A 23,820-nucleotide genomic window follows, 5' to 3' on the forward strand; every position below is an offset into this window, starting at 1 on the left:
TATTCAGATTGCTTGTTTTATTCAACAAACAGTTTACAAAGATATGACAAAGAAAGACTACAAATATTCTCATTTAAAATTATTTAACCAGTTTATTAACCAGATTATTTACCTATTTGGAATTTTTGCTTGAAAAAATTACAAACAATGAATTGATGATCAACATAGTCGACAATTATTTTTCTGTAGATCATTACTAATTGTTGCAGCTCTAACCATATATTATCAGAACTCTGAGCTGAGTTCATTAACACTACTTTTGACTATGAATATTGTGAATAAGTGAAATATCTTTTATTGTGAATGATAAAATGTTTTTTTGTTGTAAATATCCATAGTCAGAACTAAATTGGAGAAATCTTGAATTTGTGCTTCAGCTACTCCTGATTTGAATGAAGATATTTACAAATTCACAAATTCAATTCACATTCAATTGTGGATATGATCAAATTGAGGCCACAACTTAATGGCAAAAGTAGCTTTTCGTCTTTGACGAATCAAAATGTGGTTACATGTTGAAACAATATTTTGAGTAGTTACACATGAATAGCAAATATCCTTTAAGGTAATCCGGTCAGGCTATTATATGAAAAAAACCCTCTTGAAATGCATTCGACAGCACAGCTCCCTTCCTACAACAGCCTGTCATTTCCATCCCGCCCCGGTGGCGTTTTCGTGTCTCGCCGGTGCCCCTCCCCCACTCCGGTTTCCTCTTGCGACTTTCAAGCCTGCTCTGCAACATATAACATTATGCACCATAACGCATGCGCGCAGTGTCCACCATGATGCAAATGTCACTGCGCAACCAATTCAAAGCTGGCTGATACCAACAATTGACGGCCTAAAAGGGTGAAATAAGGCGATCATTTCACTAATAAAGCTGTGGCCAAACTGTGTGGCCATGCGCAGAAGAAATAAAAGAGCCACCATTCCTCCGATAACCTCAGCCATGATCTTCGAGAAAGTTCGCACTGACCGCAACACAGCAACGGAAAAGATGACGTCAAGTGCCCATTACTGTTCTCCCTCTCCAGTCCTTTCATGCTAAATGCACACGCCAAAAGCCATCTACACATGTTACACACGCCACTAGCTGACAAAATGTGACAGCGCAGAGAATATTCTTAACATTCAAAGCGCGGATTTACTGGTAATATCGCTAAAATAAGAGTTAAATCGTTTGACACATACCCATCTACAGTCTATCCAGCAGACGGAGACCTTATAAGCTCGGTGGGGCTCAGGCGGTCACATGACTCTGCTCGGCCAATGAAAACGATGCTTGCATGTTTTGCTGGGCTTTTCTCGGAGAGGACGGGCGACGAACGGCTGGGATGTTTTCAAAACCAGCGATGAACGTCACACAGCCGTAGGCTACGGTTAACGTCCAATATTTAGGATATAACAGTTTATATTGCGCAATATTCACATATAGCTGAACCCGAATGAGTTGGTGGGAACGTGTAACCCCGTTTAAAGGTAAGTGCAAAGCCAGGTTTGTTGTTTGATTGCGTCGGTTCATGAGAGGTAAAAATTCTAGTTAACGTTAGCCAACTGGCTACAGCGAACAGGCTAACGTTAAGCTAACTTGACGTAAACTGCGTGCGAAAATGGAATGTTATGTGTTTGCGTGGGCTTGGTATAGTTGTGCGCCACGTGCGTTACACACATTGAGTACTCTCTCTGCGCCAACTGAAATTTCACCCTTATCTGCTTTTAATTAGTCGCTGCATTTGAGACGAGAGTACAGAGAGCCGATAGGAAAATGTCGGGGCGAAGCAGAGTGAGCTGTTTTAGCCCCTGCCAGCCAGCCAGCGAGGCTGTGTAGGGCTGGGAACGAGCTAGCTAGCTATTAAGCGCTGGGGAGGGGGGACGTTGTGAGGGCAGCAGAGGGGCTGCAGTGGGCTTTTGTCTCAGCCTGTACTGTGCGTTCGTGTTGAATATTATCATTAAAACATAAAACCAGAACTTGATTTCTCTCCACGTTGGCCACATAGTGGCATTAAACAACACATTTACTCGTGGAACCCATTTCGGGACATAAAATTACTGATACCGTATGTTTACTATCCATAGCCAAGTTGAAAATTTTAGCGCTCAACAACATATTGCTGGATGTGTATTGAAGGCAAACACGAGCGACATTACCGTGAGGTGGGTGGTGGTGTCTGCAATGATCTAGCCAACACCACAGTTTATTTACACCTAGCACAGTTTCAGACATAATAGCTATCATATCTAGTATAACATATAGTTATGATTTGCTAATGCATACAAGGAACTAGCATAGCTTGAATAACCAGGAGCTTTTGCGCCTCCCAGCCAGTGACTGTGACATCTTGGGGGTGTGTTGCCTTATACAAAAGCTGCCTGTTTTTAGATGGCTGTCCGTACAACGACCGCTCTGAACCAACAAAACGTCAGCCTAAAATTTAATATACCTCAAGTTAAAGTGCTATTTTGTAGGGACAACATTTTCTATGCACTTAAATTAAACTGAAAACCACCCATACACAACAAAAAGTACTAAATCGTGGTATTATTACCAGTATATTAAATGTTATTCTGGCCATACGTATATGTTTATGTATATGCTGGGAGGGGAGAGAAACATTGTGCCATGGAGCTGTAATAGATTTGTCATAAATGTATCAGTATATAACAGTATAAACACATAATTCACCTAGTGTAGTTGGATGTGAAATATATGTAATGCCTTGTTTGAGGAAAAGGCAGAAAAAGCCTAAAATGTACATCCATGCTGGCATAGTCAGGAAAAGGAAGGCAGCAGTAAACATTTTAAATGATTTCTTCCATTTACAAAATGATTAATTTCTGATGTCAACATTATTATTTTTTCTTTAGTGATCATAAGAGAGCATTTCATCTTTTTGTGGTGAACACTACTTGTAATCACAAAATAATTATGCCAGAGATGAAAAGTTTCATGTTGGTTTATAGAAAAACCTACCATGATTGGTGAATTACTATTTCATTAACTCAATTATACCAAGAAAACAAGCTTGTCATACTGACATCAAAATATTTCACTTACAACCACGAATGAGCAACAGTGAAACATGTTAACCCATGCTCCTCCTAGGCCCTGTATTAGAATTTATTTAAAATTTGACCAGTCACCGAAGACATTATGAGCCACGGGAGGTGTTTGAATAGAACAGATCGTCTAGATACCTCCAAAGGAAAACTGCCTATTGGCTTGTGAAAATTGACTTTCATTAGAGCCAACCAACATTTGGCCATTTGCTTTTGCTTTTGAATGAATGACAACCTGCATACCTTGAGACTTCCTTGAGAAATGTTTTGGCATTACAAATCTAAGGCACAGGACCTACGTCATATATAGTCCATGATGATGAGGAAATGTTTATGTGCTATAATTACAAACTTGGAATTAATCTTGTTAATTTGGCATTTAATAATATATATTACTAGCTGTGCAGAAACTATAGACTGATTCGTATAAATGTATCTTATGCTACATTCACATTGATAGATTATCATTGCAGAATAGCATTTTGAAACGAAAACGATCTCCGTTCAGACAAGCGTTTTAGCTCCATATTGGAAAGAATCTCAGTCCATTCTAACATGCCTAAAAATGCGAATCACATGACCATTTTTTTTGCTTTGTCCCGGAAAAAAGTCACGTGATACGAGTGTGACGAATCAGGGAAGGATATTTCGTGACTGATAAGCCCCCATTAGGAAGCGAATGTTGGTATCTGTCATCGTTTCCAATAGCCTCCTTTTCTGCCTGTCCAGACTAAAAGGCAAACCCAGAGTCTTCAAAATAAAACAGGCCCAGCACATTTGCAAAAGATCTCCGTTTCAGGGGTAGCAAAAATGATGCATTTTAAAACTAAAGCACATTAGTGTGGATGTAGCCTATTTCTGTCCTATTAGCATAATGGTGTTCAGGTGTATCCATGGTGTCTGCTGCCAGGGTTGATGGTCTGCACAGCCAGTCCGTAGTTAATTGTATGAGGTGAGATTAGCAGGCTTTCGTTAATTTTCGTTAATTTCTCAGGAAATAACGAACAGATCCTGATGTAAAAAGAATCAGACATATCAAGATCTATGAGTTTGTACAATTTGGTGCAGATCCAGACAATAATCCAGATCTGGTGAAAGAAACTGCTGAATCCACATAACACGCACAATATACGTATTATTAATAGTAAGCACATTATTAGTTAGTGCATTCATACAGCTGTAGAGCTGTACAGCTGTCTTGTTTAAGGATTAAAGACAATAAATAAATAAAGCTATACTTGAGAATAAGAGACGTGTAGGATTGTGTGGCCTTGGCAGAGTAATGCGTTGTGAGTGCCATTCTAGTTGATATTGCAATATACCACTAGACAGTTTCTTGTGTTTATTGGTACTTTGGCATCAGTACCGCAGTACCTTTTTTTTTTATTTTTTGTTGTGTCATTGAAATGTTTTGCTTTGTGGTGATTTACTCCTCTGCCAATTTATGGGTGTGTGACATTGAAATGACAGCACATGTGTTTATGTTGCCTTGTGTGTAGAAAAGGTCACATTTATCTATGTCTCTGTTGAACTGAAAGCTCTTCAGAATGCAGTGGATAAATTATATGACATTGCTTTCTATGTAATTTTTTTGTTTTTAAGGTTATATGTAACTCTATTGTTGCGCTAATATGATACAAATTATGTCAATGTTTGTATCAGATTTTCATTCAGTTCTTTGGAAAATATTTGATTTACAAAAAATACATTTGTATCTCACTTCATATATAAATAACTAGGGCTGCAACTACCGGTTATTATTGGTATTGATTAATCTGCTAATTATCTATTAGATACATTTTTTTATTCTATAAAATGTTGGAAAAAAGTGAAAAATGTCTATTCCAACCTCCAAGTGTCAAAGGTGACATCTTCAGGTGTCTTGTTTTGCCAGACTAACAGCCCAAAACTCAAAGATATTCAGTTTAATACATTAGAAAAAAGCTGGAAATCTTCAAATTTGGGAGGCTGAAAACTGCACTGTTTAGCCATTTTTGCGTAAAAGATTACTTTAAAACCTACACATACACTTACGATACTCAGCATTTGTTGTAACTGCTGTTATAATTGTTTAGAGGAGGTTGTATCAGTGTAGTTTAGCCGACTTCGCTGTTTTCATCGCCGGAGCAGAAAGCATTGGGACAGTGAACACTAAACATATCGCTCTGTCCTATGTTTCCATCAGCCTACTTTGTTTCCGTAACAGTAAGTTTTGTAGTGAGGTGATTTTGAGTCTCTGTTGGTTATCTTTTATTAGTCCATCTTCATTGACAAATGCAGTGATTTGACTGAGGTTAGACTCAGGAAGTTTACGACTAATAATTTGAATTATTGGTGTTTAGGGGCAGCCCTACTTTTTTCCTTTTCTAAAGTGTCTGGATTGGCACACTCTGGTTACTGTACTTTCGCTGTTATACGGCACACCCACTGTGCTCCACAGGTATCGAAGACAAATGTTAAATGAAACTGAGGTATGTGTGTGTTGCACTGTAGGATTGAACCAATACCCCTTGGACAAAGGTAATCTTTATTTTAGGACCACTATGCTGAAATACAGTGGTATAACAGTACAATGTAATACCATTGTACATTGTTGGACTGCACGTGTGGTTACATGTATTGCATAGTCGTATGGCACACATTTAAAAAAAAATGTGGAATACGACAGGGCTGCAGCTAACGATTATTTTCATCATCTATTAATCTGATTTGTTTTTCTAGATTCAGTTGATCACTACACATTACTGTTGAGTGCCAAAACAATAATAAATAATACTGGTCACATTTTCCTGAGGCCTAAAACGAGTTAGTTAAATTGCATGTTTTTGCATGTTTGTAAATTCTCAAGGACAAAGAAAAGCAGCAAATCTTGACAATTGAGAAGCTGGAACTACAGAACATGCCATTTTTGCTGAAACTTTAGTTGAATGATATTTTTGATCAAAATAGTTGACAATTGTGTGTCTGTCGACTGACTAATCAGCTAATTCACATATTCATATATAGCCAGATGGAGGCTGTGCCCAGACACTGAGGCTTTGTCCATTTAATCTGAGAGGCTGCCTCTATCTGTCATTATAGATGCTATTTATTCGGTCAAACTCCACAAGGTAACACTCTCTAAGCAGCAGGTATTTTCTGGCGGTTTTAATTGCCTCGATAGTTTCATCATATTGTATTTTAAAGTGATATTATAACCAGCAGTGCCATATGATGCTGCTACTATGGCTAAATATTGCATATATATATATATATTACATCTCTCTGTAGACTCAATGTATAGGGTGAATTTAGCAACAGCCAATGTCCAAATATTGGTAGACCTTGACTGATCAATCATCAATTGATCATCAATTTGAAGTCCAACATATTCCCCCCGTGACCTTTGTACAGTTCTGTCAGAGTTGGTGTTGGATAAGTTAATTTCCTCCTCCTCATCATTTCTAGCAGTGTTTCCTTGGCTGAGTCATTTTGAACATTTTTGTTACTCCTCAAAAGCTTTTTCTTTCACTATTATCCATCCGTATTTCTCTCACATGTTAGATTTATTTTTACTACCCACAATGCTCTTGTGCACAGTCTTGCCATTTGTTTGTGTAACTTGGAGAGGAATTATGAGCATTTGATTTGATGGAAGGATATCCCTACTAGAGTGAATGCTCTATAATTGTTGTCATGTACGAGTGACATTGCGTAGATGCAGGATGGAAACTGAAATTATAAAACCCAATGAAAATAAACAAGCTACTCAATATGTAACGCATTCTCCTCCAAAGTGTGGTTGGCCACTGGGTCTGGGATTCCTCTTTATATTTAACTTGGTCTTATGATGTACTATGATATAATCTGTGATGCAGTTCAGACATGAATAATTCAATAATTTGTTTGTTGATCGAGTAGAAATTTAAAATATTTGCAGGTTGCAGCTTCAATAAAACTAAGAGCTATTTCCTCTTTTACATGAATTGTTTAATTTTTGATTGCTAGTCAGTCATTTTGTGTTGTAGTAAACCTTAAGCACATCAATCAATCGATTGCAGAATAGGATAAATGATAATGTAAATACTGATGAATAATTATTGGTGCCAGTTCTGGTGTGGTGCTGGTCTTTAGAAAATCATGTCATTCAGCTAGGGATTTGGTCAGTTGGAAATATTATTTTCTTTCATTTTTCTTGGCAACATTTAGTGCCAACATTCATCTGATGACACTCGATGTATTGAGTGACAGGTCTGAATGCTCAAAAATCAGATTTTCCTTTTTAATTCCTGCCAGATCATGAAAATCAGATGAGGGAGGGTCTGCAGTCACATCAGTTTGCAGTCTACTCAGATGCTCATACAAGCAGAGTGGGGGAGGTGCATAAAAAGCTAAATAAATACAGCCTCAAGAGGTGCATAATGGACAGTTTGATTTAAAGTATGTGCCATTAACACCGTCTTCACAACCTGATGTGTAGTCACACCTAAATGGCAAATTTGCTAAATTATTTTAAAACCATTTAAAGATTTCCTTGCATGATAAACACGAGAACAGAGGGGACCTACTGTATGTGTAACTCGAAAACCATACCATAGCTGCTATAAGCCTCTTAAAGAATAGGGTATTGACCAAGGTGCTGCACAACAGGAACAATTATGTAAGGACATGCAGTATTCCTAGTAATGTGCAGTTATGTGTTTTTCCTTGTGATTTTTAATTTTATTAAGGTTTCAGGATGGATGGGTACATGCTTGGCCATCTTATTTTTTAAGTCGTTAATGTGCTTTTTGTATCCAACAAAATACCAATTTTTAACAGCTTTTATAATTTATTGCATACTTTAATGTATTGATGAATCTGCCCCTGTCAAAAGCTTTGTACATTATGCATCTTTTTTGGTGGTACAAGTAACTTAAGAAAAGTAAACTAGAAGTTGGCAGAGTAGGAAAGTGACCATCACAATGGGGTGGAGGTGGTGGGGTATGAATGCTGATCAGTGGAATGGAAAAGAAAACAATTTAGCAGTCAAATGCTTATGAGTATCACACATGGTCTATAATGGTGAATGAAAACCTCCAGTGTGAGGTTCACTGGAGCTCACTTTGTGGTTAGGCTCTTTTTTGTGTGAACCATATGAGTAGTCAGTAAAGATGGGGCCCTTTTGTGCATGAGACTCATGAGAGGCCTAGACAAGCTGGCTATGAGATGTTTGGAGTTTTGTCTTCTAGGTCCAATTTTTACCAACAACACAGTGCTGTTAGTAATTCTGGCTCCAGTAAAGCTATGAAATTATTGCAAGTATATTGGCCTTTTACTCAGACCCTATGAATGCAGTTCCTCTTTTTTGTTTTGAGTGATCACTCCGCTGTATCTTCAGGGAAACCCCCCAAAACGGTCAGGGTTTTTATTTTACTCTTCTTCCACGCTAGCAAAGAGAAGACTAGTATCTGTTTAGTGTTGTCAGTTTACTGTTAATGATCATTGAGGCTTGTGTAGCTCTTGTTTAGGAATCTTTTGAGCATGGTCACGTTGAAGGTAAATTGGCCTAGAAATTTGGGAAGGTTGTATTAAATGGAAAAAATCCCAAACACGGAGAGCCAGAGGCAGAATTCGTCTATTTCCACTGTTCCAGATAGTTTAACAATCTGCTTTGTATCACTTTCACTTCAAGTTGTCATCCACATTTATTATTTTGCAGTTCAAACAAAACTGTGAAAGAAGTACTAGTGCCGTTTATGATATGATGTGCCTCTACCCTGGCCTGAGCCTATGTGCAGTTCGGCATATAGGGACAGATATATATATATATATATATATACATACATACACACACAGATACTCTGCTTCGTCAGCCGAGTATCTGTCTTCGAGAGGCCCAGCAAGTGTGCGTTTGTGCATGTGTGTGTATTTGTGTGTGAAGAGGGTGGAGCCACCTGATTACACAACATGTGCTAGCCTTTGCCAGCAGCTGAATGTGTGCAGAGCGTTGTTTTTGTTTGGTACGTTGAGTGCAGTATCTCCGTGTGTAACGGCTGATGTCGCATTGATAATCCACCATGTGCTTTTAAAGACTGTCAGTTTGAGAGCCTGTGACATTTCTACAGGACTCTGAATACAGCATGACAACGCAGAAAAAAGGAAAGGAGGAAGGAAAAGCTGGGTTGTAAAATTATAACATTCAAGGATTTTAATTAAAAATGAGCCCTTCAAGTTGCCTTTTATGAATGAGCAATGAGAGAGATAACAGTTTCTGTTGATAGTTTACAGGGGAAAAAGACAAATTGACAATGGGCGTGTGGGTTGCATTCTTTATTGCTGGGCTGCTTTCACTTTACTAATGCCAAAGAAAGCGGTCATATCCTGTTTACTCTGGCTCTTAGTGACCATGGTTTCTGAGGCCTGAGGATCCTCCTGCTGTAAAATAGGTGAACAAGTATTTCATTAACAGGACAATTTCTGTGTATGTCTTTTGATTGGTTTTGTTGCATTTCCATTTCTGTATGGAATTAAGCATGCTATTACTCTAACCTTGAACTTTTTTCAGAAATGTGGTCAAATTTGGTTAAACATCGACAGTGATATGGTTTACTGTTCATGCTGCTTCAGTATTATGGATGCCTGTGCTTGTTTCCGTTTACATAGGTTTAGACCTAAGCTAAAAACAACACAGCCACATCTATGAATAGTTCATTTGCAGATCAGTTGTTCATATTATTAGAGTGGCATGTAGTGTACTCAAACAAAGTGACTGCTTATATGAAACTTGTTTATGGAATAGATTTTAAAATTGGTTTAGGCTTGCTGTCTTATCACTTGATACAAAAGCAAATATCTTTCCAGTTAGACTAGTACAGTTGTGTGTTACATTCATACTTGCACAAAATAGAAAACTACACGAGAAAGGAGTTAAAATGACGCCTGCATATATCCTAGATAATGTTGACAGATCTCAGCTAACTTCAAAGTATTCTTAAATTGTAGTTTATTTTGTCATTCCAGTGCAAAAGGTAGCAGTGGTAAACATTCATATGATATCAGTATTAACATGTCTACGAAACATTATTTAGCATTGTTGAGAATGATTTGTGTTGTGGCTCTACAATGTGGGAGTACTTGTTTCACAACTGGTCTTACATTTTCTTATATCCCAGGGCCAGAAATTCATTTCTTAGAATGAGAGGAATCCCCCACTGAAATGCTTCACATAGAGGAGGTTTTAACACTTTTTGAGGGGTGGGAGTACTACTTGTGAGTTCACCTACAGGTCTTACCTTCTCCTATTCTTACCTCAGATTGCATTTCAGCCCTCCTCCAATTTAAGGGATTCCCTGTACTATATATATCACTGTAATTTGGTGTTTACCATATATACATTCTGCAGCGGTGTGCCACACCAGCAAACAATTGCTGCTGCTGCAACGTCATGAAGTCGCAATTACACTATTAAACTAGCTCACATTAAGTTGGATAGATTTTTATTACCTGTTAATATTTAGTCATCAGGCATACCGAGACAAATAAAAACTTTTACTGCCCCCATTGTGTCAGTCTCTCTACCAGCCATCTCTGTGTGCTTGTCATTCGGGGTGCTCATGAAAGTTCCACCACTTTTTTTTTTTTCTTGAAGTGAGGAAATTAAATATTTGCAGTTCACAATATCGGGTTGAAATGTATATACATGGTTTTTAAGTGCTTGAAAATCCAATCATCACTAAAGCATATGTCATGCAAGAGGGCCAATGAAAAAAGGTGTATTGATCGATTCACAACATCAATGCAAGAAAATATTCCATCTTAAAAGTTGCCAGAAGCTGCTGGTAGCCTTTAAGCAGCACAGTGAATTAAATTATTTTTTCCACCTAGCTACCGTTAATTAGTAAAGATAAAAGGCAGTGAAAGATGAAAGATGAAAAGGCAGGCACTCTTCTGACGGTTTCTTTATTTGTGATGCCTTTGCAAAGAAACATTACAAAGGCAGCCTATTAAACTTGGGACAGCTTGTGCTGTATCCACAGTGCTGCTGGAAATGAAAGCTTGCTTGTAATATTCTCAATATGATGAAACTATTCATATAGTCAGTGTAACATTTGATCCTGTGGTCAGTTTTAGTTGACTAATGTGTGTAAACGCATGTGCATGTGTCATAGCTGCATCAATGTCCTTAGTCTTTCTTTTGGTGGCTCCCTCATCTCTTGTCTGTTTCCCTATACTTTGTCTCATTCCTTCATCTCTTTCCACTTAATAAAAAATAAACTGCTTTTAGGGAGGACCAAACTCTGAAATGAGATTGGTGGGGTTTGTATTTCTCAGTGAATTTATGAATTTAGTTTAAATCCTGTTTTGTATGCTGATTCCACAATCACATGATGTCACAGTTTCTGCTTAATCTGCCTCACACTTTCTTGTCAAGGCTGCTGTATGGGAAACGCCATCAGGTGGCGCCTAACAGTTGATGTTTTGAGACTTTGGGTGGTAAAAGGTGCAGTATCGTACATTTTACAAATCTAGCAGCTCATTTCACCATTGTTAAATTTAATCCATGGATATATTCTGAGCCACTTAGCCTGAAACTTGTCTTTCGACTGCTGCTTCACCTTAGCAGCGTTACTCTTACCTGTCTGAGGATTAACGTTGTTAACATTGACATCACTGGCACTGCTGTTTGTGCTAGTTCTTTTGGGTTCCATTGTTTTTATTTTTCGGAGCGAGTTACATTTCGGATGATGATTTAGGTTTTAGCCAGTAGCTCATGTTTGCACTCAAGTTCATATAATTGAAACGTGCAACAGCAGAGGGTGCTCGTAGCCTTGTAGAGAGAGAGAGAGAGAGAGCGCCCAATATGTGACGTCCAGAGTGGAAGTCGGTCCGATGATGCAGCGTTGCCAACCAGTTGTTTATCTTTCTGGCCAGCTCTCCCTCCTGACTTGAAGATGTTGAAAAAATATATCTATATCCAGAGCAGCCTTTTGTGAGAAATGAGTTAGCCCTTAGTGGCTTTGTCTTCTTAACAATTTGATGTCTTGTGCCTGCAGCTGCTTCACAGCAAAAACCTTCCAGTGCTGCCAATAGTTACTACGTCATGTATTCAAAAGTACACACAATCTAAAATCACAATAAAGTAGGAAGTTGCTTTTGTGTCTGAAATGTATATTGTGTCTCTATACACTGCACAAGAGTGTTAATGCGAGTTAGTCAGACCAGCTGTCCATAGTCTGCAATTTATGTAAGTGTGAAGTTAATCGATAGCAGCTGAAATGAACTATGCTCAAGGTTTACTGTTTGAAATGCAGGTACTGTAAAATGGCAAAAAGAAGGTAAAGGCTCAAACCCTTGATACAGCAATGTTCATAGTAAATGACTGGTATCATGTCCTTTAGACTCCACACAGCCTTTTAAATGCAGCGCTTAAGAATACGAATCAATATGGAGAAAGTGATATGAATATGCTGTCTCTGAATCAGTGTAGACTATAGAAAATACATCAACTCGAAAATGCTAGCATGGGTGGAAATGGTTGCTGTGAATGAGTTGTGGCCTCCAGGCAAGGGTTGTATTTTTGCTTTTGCTGTGCATTTCAGACTGTAGTTTCAAATAAAGACACATTTAGAGGTATAACTCGTACTTACTGAAGAAGACCTGAAATGACTGGATGATTAATCAATTAATTAATTGACAAGATTATTCATTCAATATTATTTCTTAAATCTTCTATGGCCATAAATTGAATATCTTTTGGTTTTGGACTAGTGGTTGGACAAAAGAAGCAATGTAAAAACAACACTTTGGGATCTGGAAAATTGAATTACTTAGCAAAGAAGACCATCACTGGTTGCAGCCCTAACTATTTATTAATTTCACTAAATTGTCTAAGATATGCAATAAGAAAACAAATGGCAAAGCCGAGATGGTATTGTGTTTTTACCAGCTTAAAATGGAGTTTCTTCTTTTGTTTTCTTCCCTAGTAGTGAGCATAATTTTTTTTGGTCAGTGTACCATTGTGCAACAAGAACACAGGGGGAAGGTTTTTTGTATTATTAATGTGCACAATAAGGAAGTAGTAGTTAACCTGCTGTAGACAGTATGACTTGTTTATCTGCACCATCTTAAAGGCTCTGTGGTGAATATACCTAAATGAAACTGTTGCTAATCTTTGTGCTGCATGACTGTTGATCAAAGACTGTTTGCTCAGTGGTCTACGTATTCCTCCAAGTTTGAAGACGGAGATGCTGTGTCAACCTTTACATGCTGGCCTTGCTGATGCTTACTCTGGCACTGCAAAGCTGTGGTTTTGGCAAAGAACAGGCAGCCATGTGTCGGGCCTGTGATCGGATCGACATCTCATCAGGCCTAATAGGATGTGGCAGGTGTAGATGGAGTCATGTCTTGAATGACATAATGAAAACTGACACAACATTTCCCTCATGGTTTATTTTTCAGACTAAGGCCTGCTTGTTGCTCATATGGAACCCAGTGGATGGGGATTTCTTGTGGTTGTGACACCTTGTTAGCAGCTGATGTTTTATTTTATTGTCATGTAGGGGGCTTTTCTGCCTCTAGGAGCTTTAAATACTTCCCACAACTTGTCCTCTGTTGAAAGCAAAATGGGGTGGGTGTTGTTTTAAGGGAGGTAAATTGGTCCAAAGATGACAAGGCAGTTTTATCAATTCACTTTCTACAAAATATTAGTATCAAAATATCATTTTTTGAGTTGGTGCATTGTGTGTGTAATTGTTTTCCACAAAGACATAACAAAATGAAAAGCATGTCTGTCATTTGCAGCTCATTATAATTCGTGCCAATTCGAGTATTTTACTAATTTTGAATTTGATTTTGAATCCTCATGTCCTCTGAGGGTATTGACGTTTTCTTGAAAGTTGAAAAGCAACAGTTCCAGTGTTTAGTTCAGTCATGTGAGCCTGATGCTGTGGTGGAAATAAGAACAAGTTCCACGCCTAGGTCCTAACCTTTGCTCTAATCCCTCCCTCATTCCCTACCCCCTCCTTTTTAACCCATAATCAACAGTAATGGCTTCATTGTTCTTGTCCGCTGCTTGGGTATCTGATCATTAACCTACATACAGAGCGGTGGCGGTAGGCTTCTTAAGGCTCTCAGACTCTCGGACCAGTTTAATGGGCGTGTTTGAGTGAGTCCTGGGCTGAGCTGTATTCTCTTGCCAGTAAAGTTAACCCTATTGACGCCTCTTACATACAAACATTAGGCTATTTTATGAGGCTTTTGATTTTTGTGCGAGCCATGCCCTGAGCCTCTCCCTTGTAAATTTAGGGCTATTCCTGTTTTATGGAAGCTTTTGAGTGATGGACGAGGCTGTGAAAGAGTTCAGCACTCAATCTTACATAATAATACACATTTAGGACACATAAAGTGCATTATGTCTGGGTCTTGCAACAGCTTAATGCTTGGATTATTATGAATTAAGATCAAAAATTTGGCATCCTGTCAGTATCTTTACCAAACTAATATGTCCTGGGATAAATTAGAGGAGTATGCTCAATGTAACGTGTGCAAAAATGAACTTTGTCATCATCACTTCAACAGGTAATGCCCTTCAAAATAACCAAATTGACAGTTTTACAAGCCAGTTTAATTTAGAGCACTAAATAGCAAGATTTTAACCTGTGAGGGTGGCTGGCAGCTTGAAAAAATCTATCGGCTTCTGTGAAATGTTGGCAGCAGTTCACTTGTGTCTGTTCTAACATTTACTCACCTTTACTGGCAATAGTAGCCCGTGCCTTTCCCATGTGGAAGAGATGGAACCAGATCTTTGGCTGATGCATTTATGCAACCCAACAACAACTGTAACGAAGGCCAGACACTCTGGTTGGAGGAGGCATGTTTTGTCTGTCTGGGGTTAGGGTAGAGAGAGGTGAACTGACGCCTTGAGGGATCCGGTGTCACTTGCTGTTTGTTTGTCCATGTCGAAATATGCCTTGAGTTCAGACAAGCGAGTGATGGGAGGAGGAGAAGTGCACTTATTTTGTGTTGGAAATTTTATGCTTTTGAATTTGGTTTCACAGTTAAAATAGATGGATGGCATGAATGTGGCCAAAGACCACAAAGAGATAAGGCTGGTTTGTTATTTTTATTGTATATTTTTAAAAGTAATTAGTAGGCTTATGATTTTGGGCACTTGGCGTTCTCAGAATGGCATTTCACACAGGTATCAGTCTGTACTACATATACTAACACCACAGCAGGAACTGGCTTGGCTTACTGTTACTTTCAGCAGTAATTAATCCACCATTTTTTTTAAATTAAATTAATCATTTGCTCCATTAAATATAACAATAAAAACACAAGTTACCAGATTTTTTACATATTATAAAGTTGCTTGCTTTTTCTTACAGTTAAGTCCTTGTGTCTCATTTATGAAGACTTTAAGAATAAACTCAACCAGCACATATTATTTTTAACAAATATAATAAATTAAATGAATAATTCATGATCAAAAATGGAACTGATCAATGTTACATTACTTTAACAATAATTTGGATTACCGACATGTTGGACAATAGGGGTTTCCTTTTGTTTTGTGTACAGGAAAATAATTGGACTGGACATTTCTAGGGCACGTTACAGATTTGGCAAACACAGGGTGGGGTATTTATTTGTTGCCAGCATATAAATAGGTGTATAATATAAACGTGTAAACTGGTAGCTTGTGTGTGTGTGTGTGTGTGATCACGCTGGCTCTTTGCTGGTTATTGTTGCCTCTTCTTTAGTCTCTGTAATCGGGCCTTTGCGCCTGGCTTTGTCCTGCTCCTCATTAGGGAGGAGGAGGAGACGAAGGCTTGGAGTGGATGCGCAGCTGAGAGAGACCTCCCCCATCATTTAGCCTGACGGCATACAGGACCACAACCACGTGACCGGCTGTTTACTGTCGCAGCAAGTGTAGTGTGTCTCTGTGAGCGCATTAAATAATATTTGTACGGATAAATTGACTCCAGCTTTATATATATATTATTGTTAATAATTCACAACTGGTAATTATTTGTGCTTCTGTACCTTTTTGAACAGAGAAATACATTCAGAGCTTGTTTTTCAGTAGGTTCCTTTGTGTGTGCAGTCGTAAGTGCAGCCACATGGGAGACCAGGGGAAAATCACATGTATTTTCCACATGGTGTGTCTAAGAGCTCACAGCAGGCAGTACTCTTAGTCTAGAAGCTGGAGTAATGCTGCTGCTTCTGCTGCTGTTGGTGGAGGTGATGGCGGTGGCGTACTCTGTGTGTCAGGCTCAGTTCTATTCTTAGCCCTCTTCCCTCCCCGTCCCATCCTGCAGTCAGTGGATCAGGTTACCGTACTGTGTGTGCTTTTCATCCATCTCAGCTACACCCCCACCACACATGCTTCCCCCCCCCCCCCTTCCAATGCACATCTCCACACCAGCCCCCACCCCGCTCTTCAAACCCCCAACTGCTACACTCACGCAAGGGCACACACTGAAGCAGCCGCTCTGCTGTCAGGGCCAACATGGTCCAGCACTACAGGGAAATGGTTGTTATTGTTGTTAGTCAGGAACCAGTAGAGTTAAAGTGCAGGAACACCAGGTTATAAATAAATACAGGGACATCTGCTTCTCAGAAGGACCAGCAGTGCAGCCACCACACTTAACTTGGGATTTCACTGACTTAGTTCAGTGAGTGCTGGTGGATATTTAGAAATTGAAAAAGTCACATTTTTCATGTCAAGGCTTAAAGAGGATAATTTATAAACTGTGTTATATTTTTGACCTTCAACCCTGATAACCAGCATGTTTTGGTCATCCACTAGAACTTTGGAATCATGTTGTACTCACATTATTGTCATTATTGTCACCTAGACAGAAGCATGGTATATTTTAGATCTGATTCTATTGATCTGTTAATTAAGGCTGCAACTAATGATTATTTTTGATTCCCTTTCAATAGTCTGTTAATCATTTGATCTATAAAAAAAGATGAGAAATTATCCATCGCATTGACCTAAAGCCCAACATGATGTAAAGATATTAAACTTACTATCACATATGAAAAGTAGAAAATCCACACAACTCAGTTGCTGGATCTGAAGACTTTTGGGCGTTTTTGCTTATAAAAGTTGCACAAATAGTTGATTATTAAATTAGTTTTGGATTAGTTTTCTGTTGATCACCAACTCAAGTAATTTACTAATTAGTTCAGCCCTACTTATAAATTGCTTACTTGATTGACAGTTACTATTAATAGAGGAATTGTCTGTTATTTAGACCAAAACTCAGCTGTGGGAATTTGCTGCTATTCTATTTTTATGTCACAGTAAAAGGAATATCTTTGAATAAAACAAGACATTTGAAGATGTCACCTTGGTCTCTTGAAAATTATAACGGACGTTTTTTAGACAAAATGGATTTTCTCTCAGTTGAGAAAAGAATTGGCAGATGAACCGATAATGAAAATAATCATTAGTGGTATTCCTAGTATATTTTGTTTTTTCTCTTCAGTGTCTTCTCCTTGGCTGCTGAATTATTTACCACATCACTGATGTTTAGACTGAGGGAAGCAGCCATCCTGAGTGTCTCTAGTGTCACATCTCTCTCTGTAGTACATCTCTAAACCTTTTTACTGTTGTGATTATGCAGTTTGATAGTCTCTTTCGTTGGTATTAAGTAGGTTAGATAATTGTTGCTATCACTCAGTTTTCATTGTACAGGGTCCCATGCCAAACTAATCTGGGCTTTAGTCTCTGTGAACTCTAGTAGTCATCAAGGCAGGGGTTTGAGCTAGACTTGAAACAGCCCAAGGTTAATGGCAGAGCTCGCAGAGGCTTATGCAGCCCTGAGCTGCTCATGAAACGCAGTGAATGTGAATGCCGAACTGGCGAGTGCCCAAATACCTCTGTAATTATAGTCACACCCTCCTCGCCTCGTCTCTGGGCCAGATTGGAGTCCTGTCAGCGTTTGTTTTCTGGTCTGGTCCCGGGCTGTCCATACTGCTTTAATACCCCCGATACACTAGCCTCTTTACACCACCGTGTTCACTGTGGGCTGCTCAATTCTCCCTTTCAGCTGGCTGAATGACAATGCTGCTGCATACTGGCTATCTGCTGACTAATGACGGACCTCTCACTGGCCTCAGCTGTGCAGCAGGGCTGTGTGTTGGAAAAACGATACCTGTCAACACTGTGCTATTACTTGGGATCAGCAAAGGTTGTAAAGGTATCTGAAGAAACAAAATGTTTGATTCCTTTTAAGAAGTCTAGTCGTCGTCTTCATGGTGATTTAGTGCCGAAAACAAGTATGACTGAATTCTGTCTGGAAAGGCAAATGGTATGTGTAACTATTAATAGTAATAAATGTTCCCTGCTGTCTAATAAAGAATCAGTAATTTAATAGTGATGTAGTGTTTATATGTTTTAATCCCAAAAAGCATGATTAATTGCATGTTTAGTCTCAAAGTAAAAAATAACATGAATAACGCAGGGCTGCACCTTACAGTTGTTTTCATTATAGATTAATTGGCTGATTTGTTTCCCCTTTGATTTATTGTTACATCATTTAATTATCAGAAAATGGTGAAAAGGGCTAATTTACAAATTCCCAAAGCTCAAGGAAACAACTATCAACCAAATTACTCTTCAAAACCCAAAGATATTTAATTTAGATGTATATAGAATAGAAAGGAGCAGAAAATCCTCTCAATTAAGAAACTGGAACCAAAGAAAGTTTGTTGACAATTAATCAATAATCAAAATAGTTACATATTTTCTGTCAGTTGAATAATCAGTTGATGGACTTATTATCTCACCGCTAAAAAATATACACTATCCAAAACCTATACATATTACAAGGTCACAAGGAATATTCTGACAATTTAAGATAAACTGAGATGTGACAGGACAATAACATTCAAAAATGTCAACCACAAAACAGGTTACAACAAAAGCAGTTTCCTGCTTTTTATTCCTTTGTGCCTGCGACAGCCATGGTTGAAGGCATCATGTTTATGAGTTGACCACCCGTTTGTCCCCGTCTTGTGAATTTGACACAAACACTTTGACACAAGGTTGAACTGATTAGATTTTGGTGGTCAAAGTTCAAGGTCAGTGTGTGCTCGACAGGCCACACAATTGTCTCACATGAAAGTGATGAGTATGAAATGCCGGACTATGCTTGCTATCAGGTTGATGTCTTGTAATTGATCTGTTTAGCTACAGTGGTGGTATGTTTTCAATTTTGCGTCATACATTGGCATGGATTGATTGTGTCATGCTAGTGAAGTGTGCCACAGGTGACTCTACTTCTGTCCTTTTGAGCCTTTCTGTGATAGTTGTAATGGAAAAGAATCCACTCAGATTTTTGATTTTCCATTTCCAAGGTGTTGTTTACATCCTAAGTTGGTTAACATACCAAACCTCTTGCTAATTCTGTATGTACTACTGCACATAAGGTAGTGTGGTGTGTAGCTTAGCTGCACGGGACTATGGCTTTGTAGTCACACAAAGACCTAAACGACAGCATGGCTGCCTACATAGATACAAACAGTACGTATGTGAATGATGCACACTATGTCTGAAAACCTGCCAAAGTAAAACTGGATGAGACATAGCTGTGTTTTTAACAAATATATAACTTTCAAACCAAAACGCAAAACATTCCAGGTCCAGCTTCCATAGTTCCAGCTTCATAAATGTGTGAATTTGCTGCTTTTTCCCTCAATATGAAATTGAATGTATATGCATTTTGGACTCCTGTTCAAAAATTACTTTTTATATCCAAACGGTCAAAGGTTGACTTCACTGTGACATCATTATTGTCTGCAATAAACACATCTGACCATTATTCAGCACTAAATCAGGAAGCGGAGATGGTGACCATATTTCCTGCAACTTCAAGCATTAATTCTAGTTTAATCTGTAAAATGTAAGGAATATGTGAAAAATGGTTGACATGTTGACAAATTACTTGCTTTTTCCAGCCCACAGTCCAAAACCAAAAGATATTTCATTTACAATTGTAGAAGATAGCAAATATTCACATTTGAGAAGCCTCTGTTGATCAACTAATCTAAGGATAGAAACTCTCAGAATATGTGTTGGACCTTTTATGTGTAGCAGACAATGATACATTCCAGTTACATTCATTAAAATCCAGCAAAGGGCAGCATGTTATCCTCAACAGAAACAGTAATATCTGTCAAAATCACATACTGTTGATTTTAATTGTTGAATCAAACCAGTGCTCAGGTCTGGTAGAGGAAAGACGCTGCAGATCGGTAGAAATTACCAGAAAAGTTGGGAAAATTTGCACCACACTTTTTAGCAAGGTGGGTCAACCTAGTTAGAAATGTACAAAAGAGACAATCATGCTAATTCACTTCTTGGTAGGTTAAAAGTTTACTATATATATTATAGTTGAGTTGGAATTGGATGCATTGTGAGTAACGGGGCTGTCCCATTCATTTTGGTGGCTGCTTAATACCTTATCAGTGGCTCTCAGGTTCCTTTTAATATGGAGTAAACTGTGAGGGACTTTCATAGGGTGAAGAGATGCTATTTCTGTTGAATCAGATGCTCTTTATATGAGTGTGTGTAAAAAAAAAAAAAAAAAAAAGGAGCAGGGAAAGTTTGTTGGAAGTACTTGGGTCTTATGACTGAAAATCTTCATGTGACAAGATAACTGACACATGCCAGGTCAGCTTCATGAGCATGTTCAGCTGAGTGCTACTTTCTCCACTCACTGCAGGCATCCACAGTGTCCCCATTGATGCTGCTGCATGTGTTACTACACTGACACAAACCACATCAGAGGGAAGCCTGGTTACACTGATGAGTAGGCCAGACTGACAACATGCAGGGGAACGTTTTCCTCTCAGAAACTTAAAGAGTCCCTAATGCTGTGATTCATGCTGCCTTGTGTAGTTGTTTCCTGCCTGTCTTTAAAGGTCGGGCTCAAGAAGTGGAATGGAAATTTCAATAAAAAAAATCCCTGATTACTGATCCACTCAACCTACATCATGAAACACAGCTGAGTTACATTTTGTAGCAGCACTGTTTTATACTCTGCCACTCCTCTCTGGGGTGAAGTGACTTTTCTTAACATAGCTCTGGTTTCCTCTGTGATGCAGACACTTGCTGAAAGCCTAGCCTGTAAACAGTCTCTATGAAGGATTGTCATTTCATTGTACCTGTATTTAAAAATGTCTTCCCAGTGTCTGGTGCACACACCGCCTGTTTACACCAAGTCTAAAGAAACGCTACGCCAGTCATTCACTCCGATTGTGATGTGGCAAGTTGAAATCCTTCTCATTGCTCTTGTGTTGTCTGTCTCCAGGTGCATGATGACCATACTGTGCTGTAGCTGTCACAGCTAGTCAGGTGCCGCACCATGGCCAAACCTGGGAGCGACAGAGATGGAGCCATGGTGGATAAGCAGGCGGGGAAGAAGGTACGTGAGCACAAACACACAGTAGCACTGAAGACAACACTTAAGCAGATGTGTCACAAATTTAAATGTGTTTTGTGTTTTCTCCCTCCTATTTAAATACGGATATACAGTACAGAATTAGATCTCAGGCTGAGATCCAAAGGTCATTCTTGCTTTTGTCTGTCGTGTGTTGTTCTTTGTACTAAAACTTGGCTTCTAGTTTGAAGAATTAAATCAATATGCAGAAGTAACTAAATGCAGTAAGATACTGTATTGCTCAGATATAGGATGACTGATTATAAGATGACACTCCCTTTTCCAGCAGCTGTGTTTAAGAAAAAGACTTTTTGAGGGAAGCACTTCGTCCTGCTGAGTCTTCATCACTGAAGCCTTTTCTCTGGTATAAGTGAAACATAAGATACACTAAAATGCAAACCCCACATTAGTGTAACTTGTCTCACCAGTCACAGACTCACTCTCTCCTGTCAGACAACATCATTTTCTCTGACAGTTAGCATTTTTCAGACCGTCTCTTTGAACTCATCATCTGTCTCAGCTGTAGTTCTTGGTGGTTTGACAGATTTTATCCCTGGTTCATTTCTGCAGCAGAGACGTCAGAGACGCTGTGAAGTTGTTTTCACTTTTTTTTTTTTTTTTTTATTTCCTCCGTGGCTGCAAAACAACATTACAGCAGCCATCTGAAACTCCTGCAGGTGATACTGGGCAAACCAAACACGTACAGGGCTGACTAAGTCTGAAAGATTCACTATAAACGGGCTTGAAACACTTGGTTGCCTTGCAGCAATAAGGCTACAAGCAACCTATAATGCAAGTGTTACCCTTGTACTGTCTCTATTTAAAAAAAAAAAAAAAAAAAACTGATGTTATCAACATGTAATTGTCTAGTCCTTGAGTATAAGATGCTTTTTCAAACAGAATCTCCAGGGGAAAACGCATCCATATTCTCTGAATATGTCCCTGAATACAGCAAAACAATTTTTAGTTTCCAAAGTTTTCAGAAGTTCAAGAGTTCATTCATGATTTTGAAACCAGCAGTTGACAAAATGATTCCACATCAAGACCCATTTAGTAGCTGATCTGCTTTCTGTCATATCACATGTTCTTCATCAGCCCATTGGAGTTTGCCCAGTTGTCATGGAATTGCAGATGTTCAAATTTCCATTTCATCTGAACACTTTAAAAATGTTTGGTCCATGTTAGCTTAAATGTTGAGGTTCGGAGTTGATTTTTATCATTGGAAACAGCAGGTGACAAGAAACTCTCCCCCTCAAGGTCCATTTAGTAGCTGCTCTGGATCCCAAATCATCTTAACATGTGACTTGTATTTGAGTGCCTGAGTTATGAACTGCTGGCAATGCCAATAGTAGCTCCAGCAGTATCTTCCTGAGACAGTGGTCATAATTTTAATTTTAGCAGTTTTGCTTACTCACTATTTTCATTAAGGGCTATGAGATGCAAAAAATGTCAAGCAGATCGACTTGTCATGTTCATTTTCTTCTGTCAAAATGTCCCCCAGTGTTAAAATATCAGATTTTTGAGTTTGTTTTTTCTCACATTTCTGCACCTGGTCACTTCTTGCTTTGTCATGGTGACAAAGTTTTCTTTGACAAACATTTGCATAAGAGTTTTAGACACAAACATTTGGTTGCTGGCATTCTGAGAACCATGCATGTACTTGTCGGCACAGATGCTGTCATGTTAGACAAACACTGTGGTTTGATCAGATAATAGTACATTATAAATCTGGATAGGGTGGACCAGAAGTCACTCACACAATTGTCTTTTTTTTTCTTTCTTTTTTTTTTTTTTTTTCTGATGCAACAAGCAGACTGAGGACCGCTCATTAAATATTTACTTATGATTCACTGTACTGGCTTAACATAAAACAACTGAGTTTGTTTTAATCCCCCAACACTACTTGATTAACTTTTTCTCTATAAATGAGAGAGACAATCTACATCTGCTTTTATTTTTAACAGAAGTGGCTCTCATCCTAACTCTCCTCCACTTTCAACACCGCCAGACACTCCAGCTTTGCACAGCTGGCACATTGCTTCACTGAGATCAAAGAAGCACCACACTGCAGACATTTTTCCTCCTGCCAGAAATGTATTTTCCTGCACTAAAATGCAGCTCACTAAAAGTAATGGTACTGAAACGGCTTTGTATGCAGATCAGGGTACAAGAACCCAGTAACTGGAACTGTAAGCCACTGGTAGAACAGATTTACTGGTGTTGCTATGATGCACATTCATGCATTGGAGTATTTGCCTCCTCACCACTGCTACCATAATTTTAAGATTTTCTTTAGAATCCAGATAGCCCCTCTATGCACACGAGAAGCCAATTTTAAGTGATGCTG

At 38.7% G+C, this 23,820-nt stretch overlaps 1 protein-coding gene across 1 annotated transcript in view; it reads left to right on the forward strand.

Moving 5' to 3' along the window:
- The first annotated feature begins 1,363 nt into the window (after positions 1-1,363).
- Positions 1,364-23,820, forward strand: part of ankrd12 (ankyrin repeat domain 12) — a 38,333-nt gene continuing 15,876 nt past the window's right edge. Inside the window, exons 1-2 of the mRNA XM_022758071.1 lie at positions 1,364-1,479; positions 21,345-21,458. Coding sequence (XP_022613792.1) covers positions 21,399-21,458 — 60 coding nt within the window. The 5' untranslated portion in view covers positions 1,364-1,479; positions 21,345-21,398. The remainder of the gene's footprint in view (positions 1,480-21,344; positions 21,459-23,820) is intronic.

This window comes from Seriola dumerili, unplaced genomic scaffold, assembly GCF_002260705.1.
Source record: "Seriola dumerili isolate Sdu_G_001 unplaced genomic scaffold, Sdu_1.0 BDQW01000291.1, whole genome shotgun sequence".
In the NCBI taxonomy this organism is placed as follows: domain Eukaryota; kingdom Metazoa; phylum Chordata; class Actinopteri; order Carangiformes; family Carangidae; genus Seriola; species Seriola dumerili.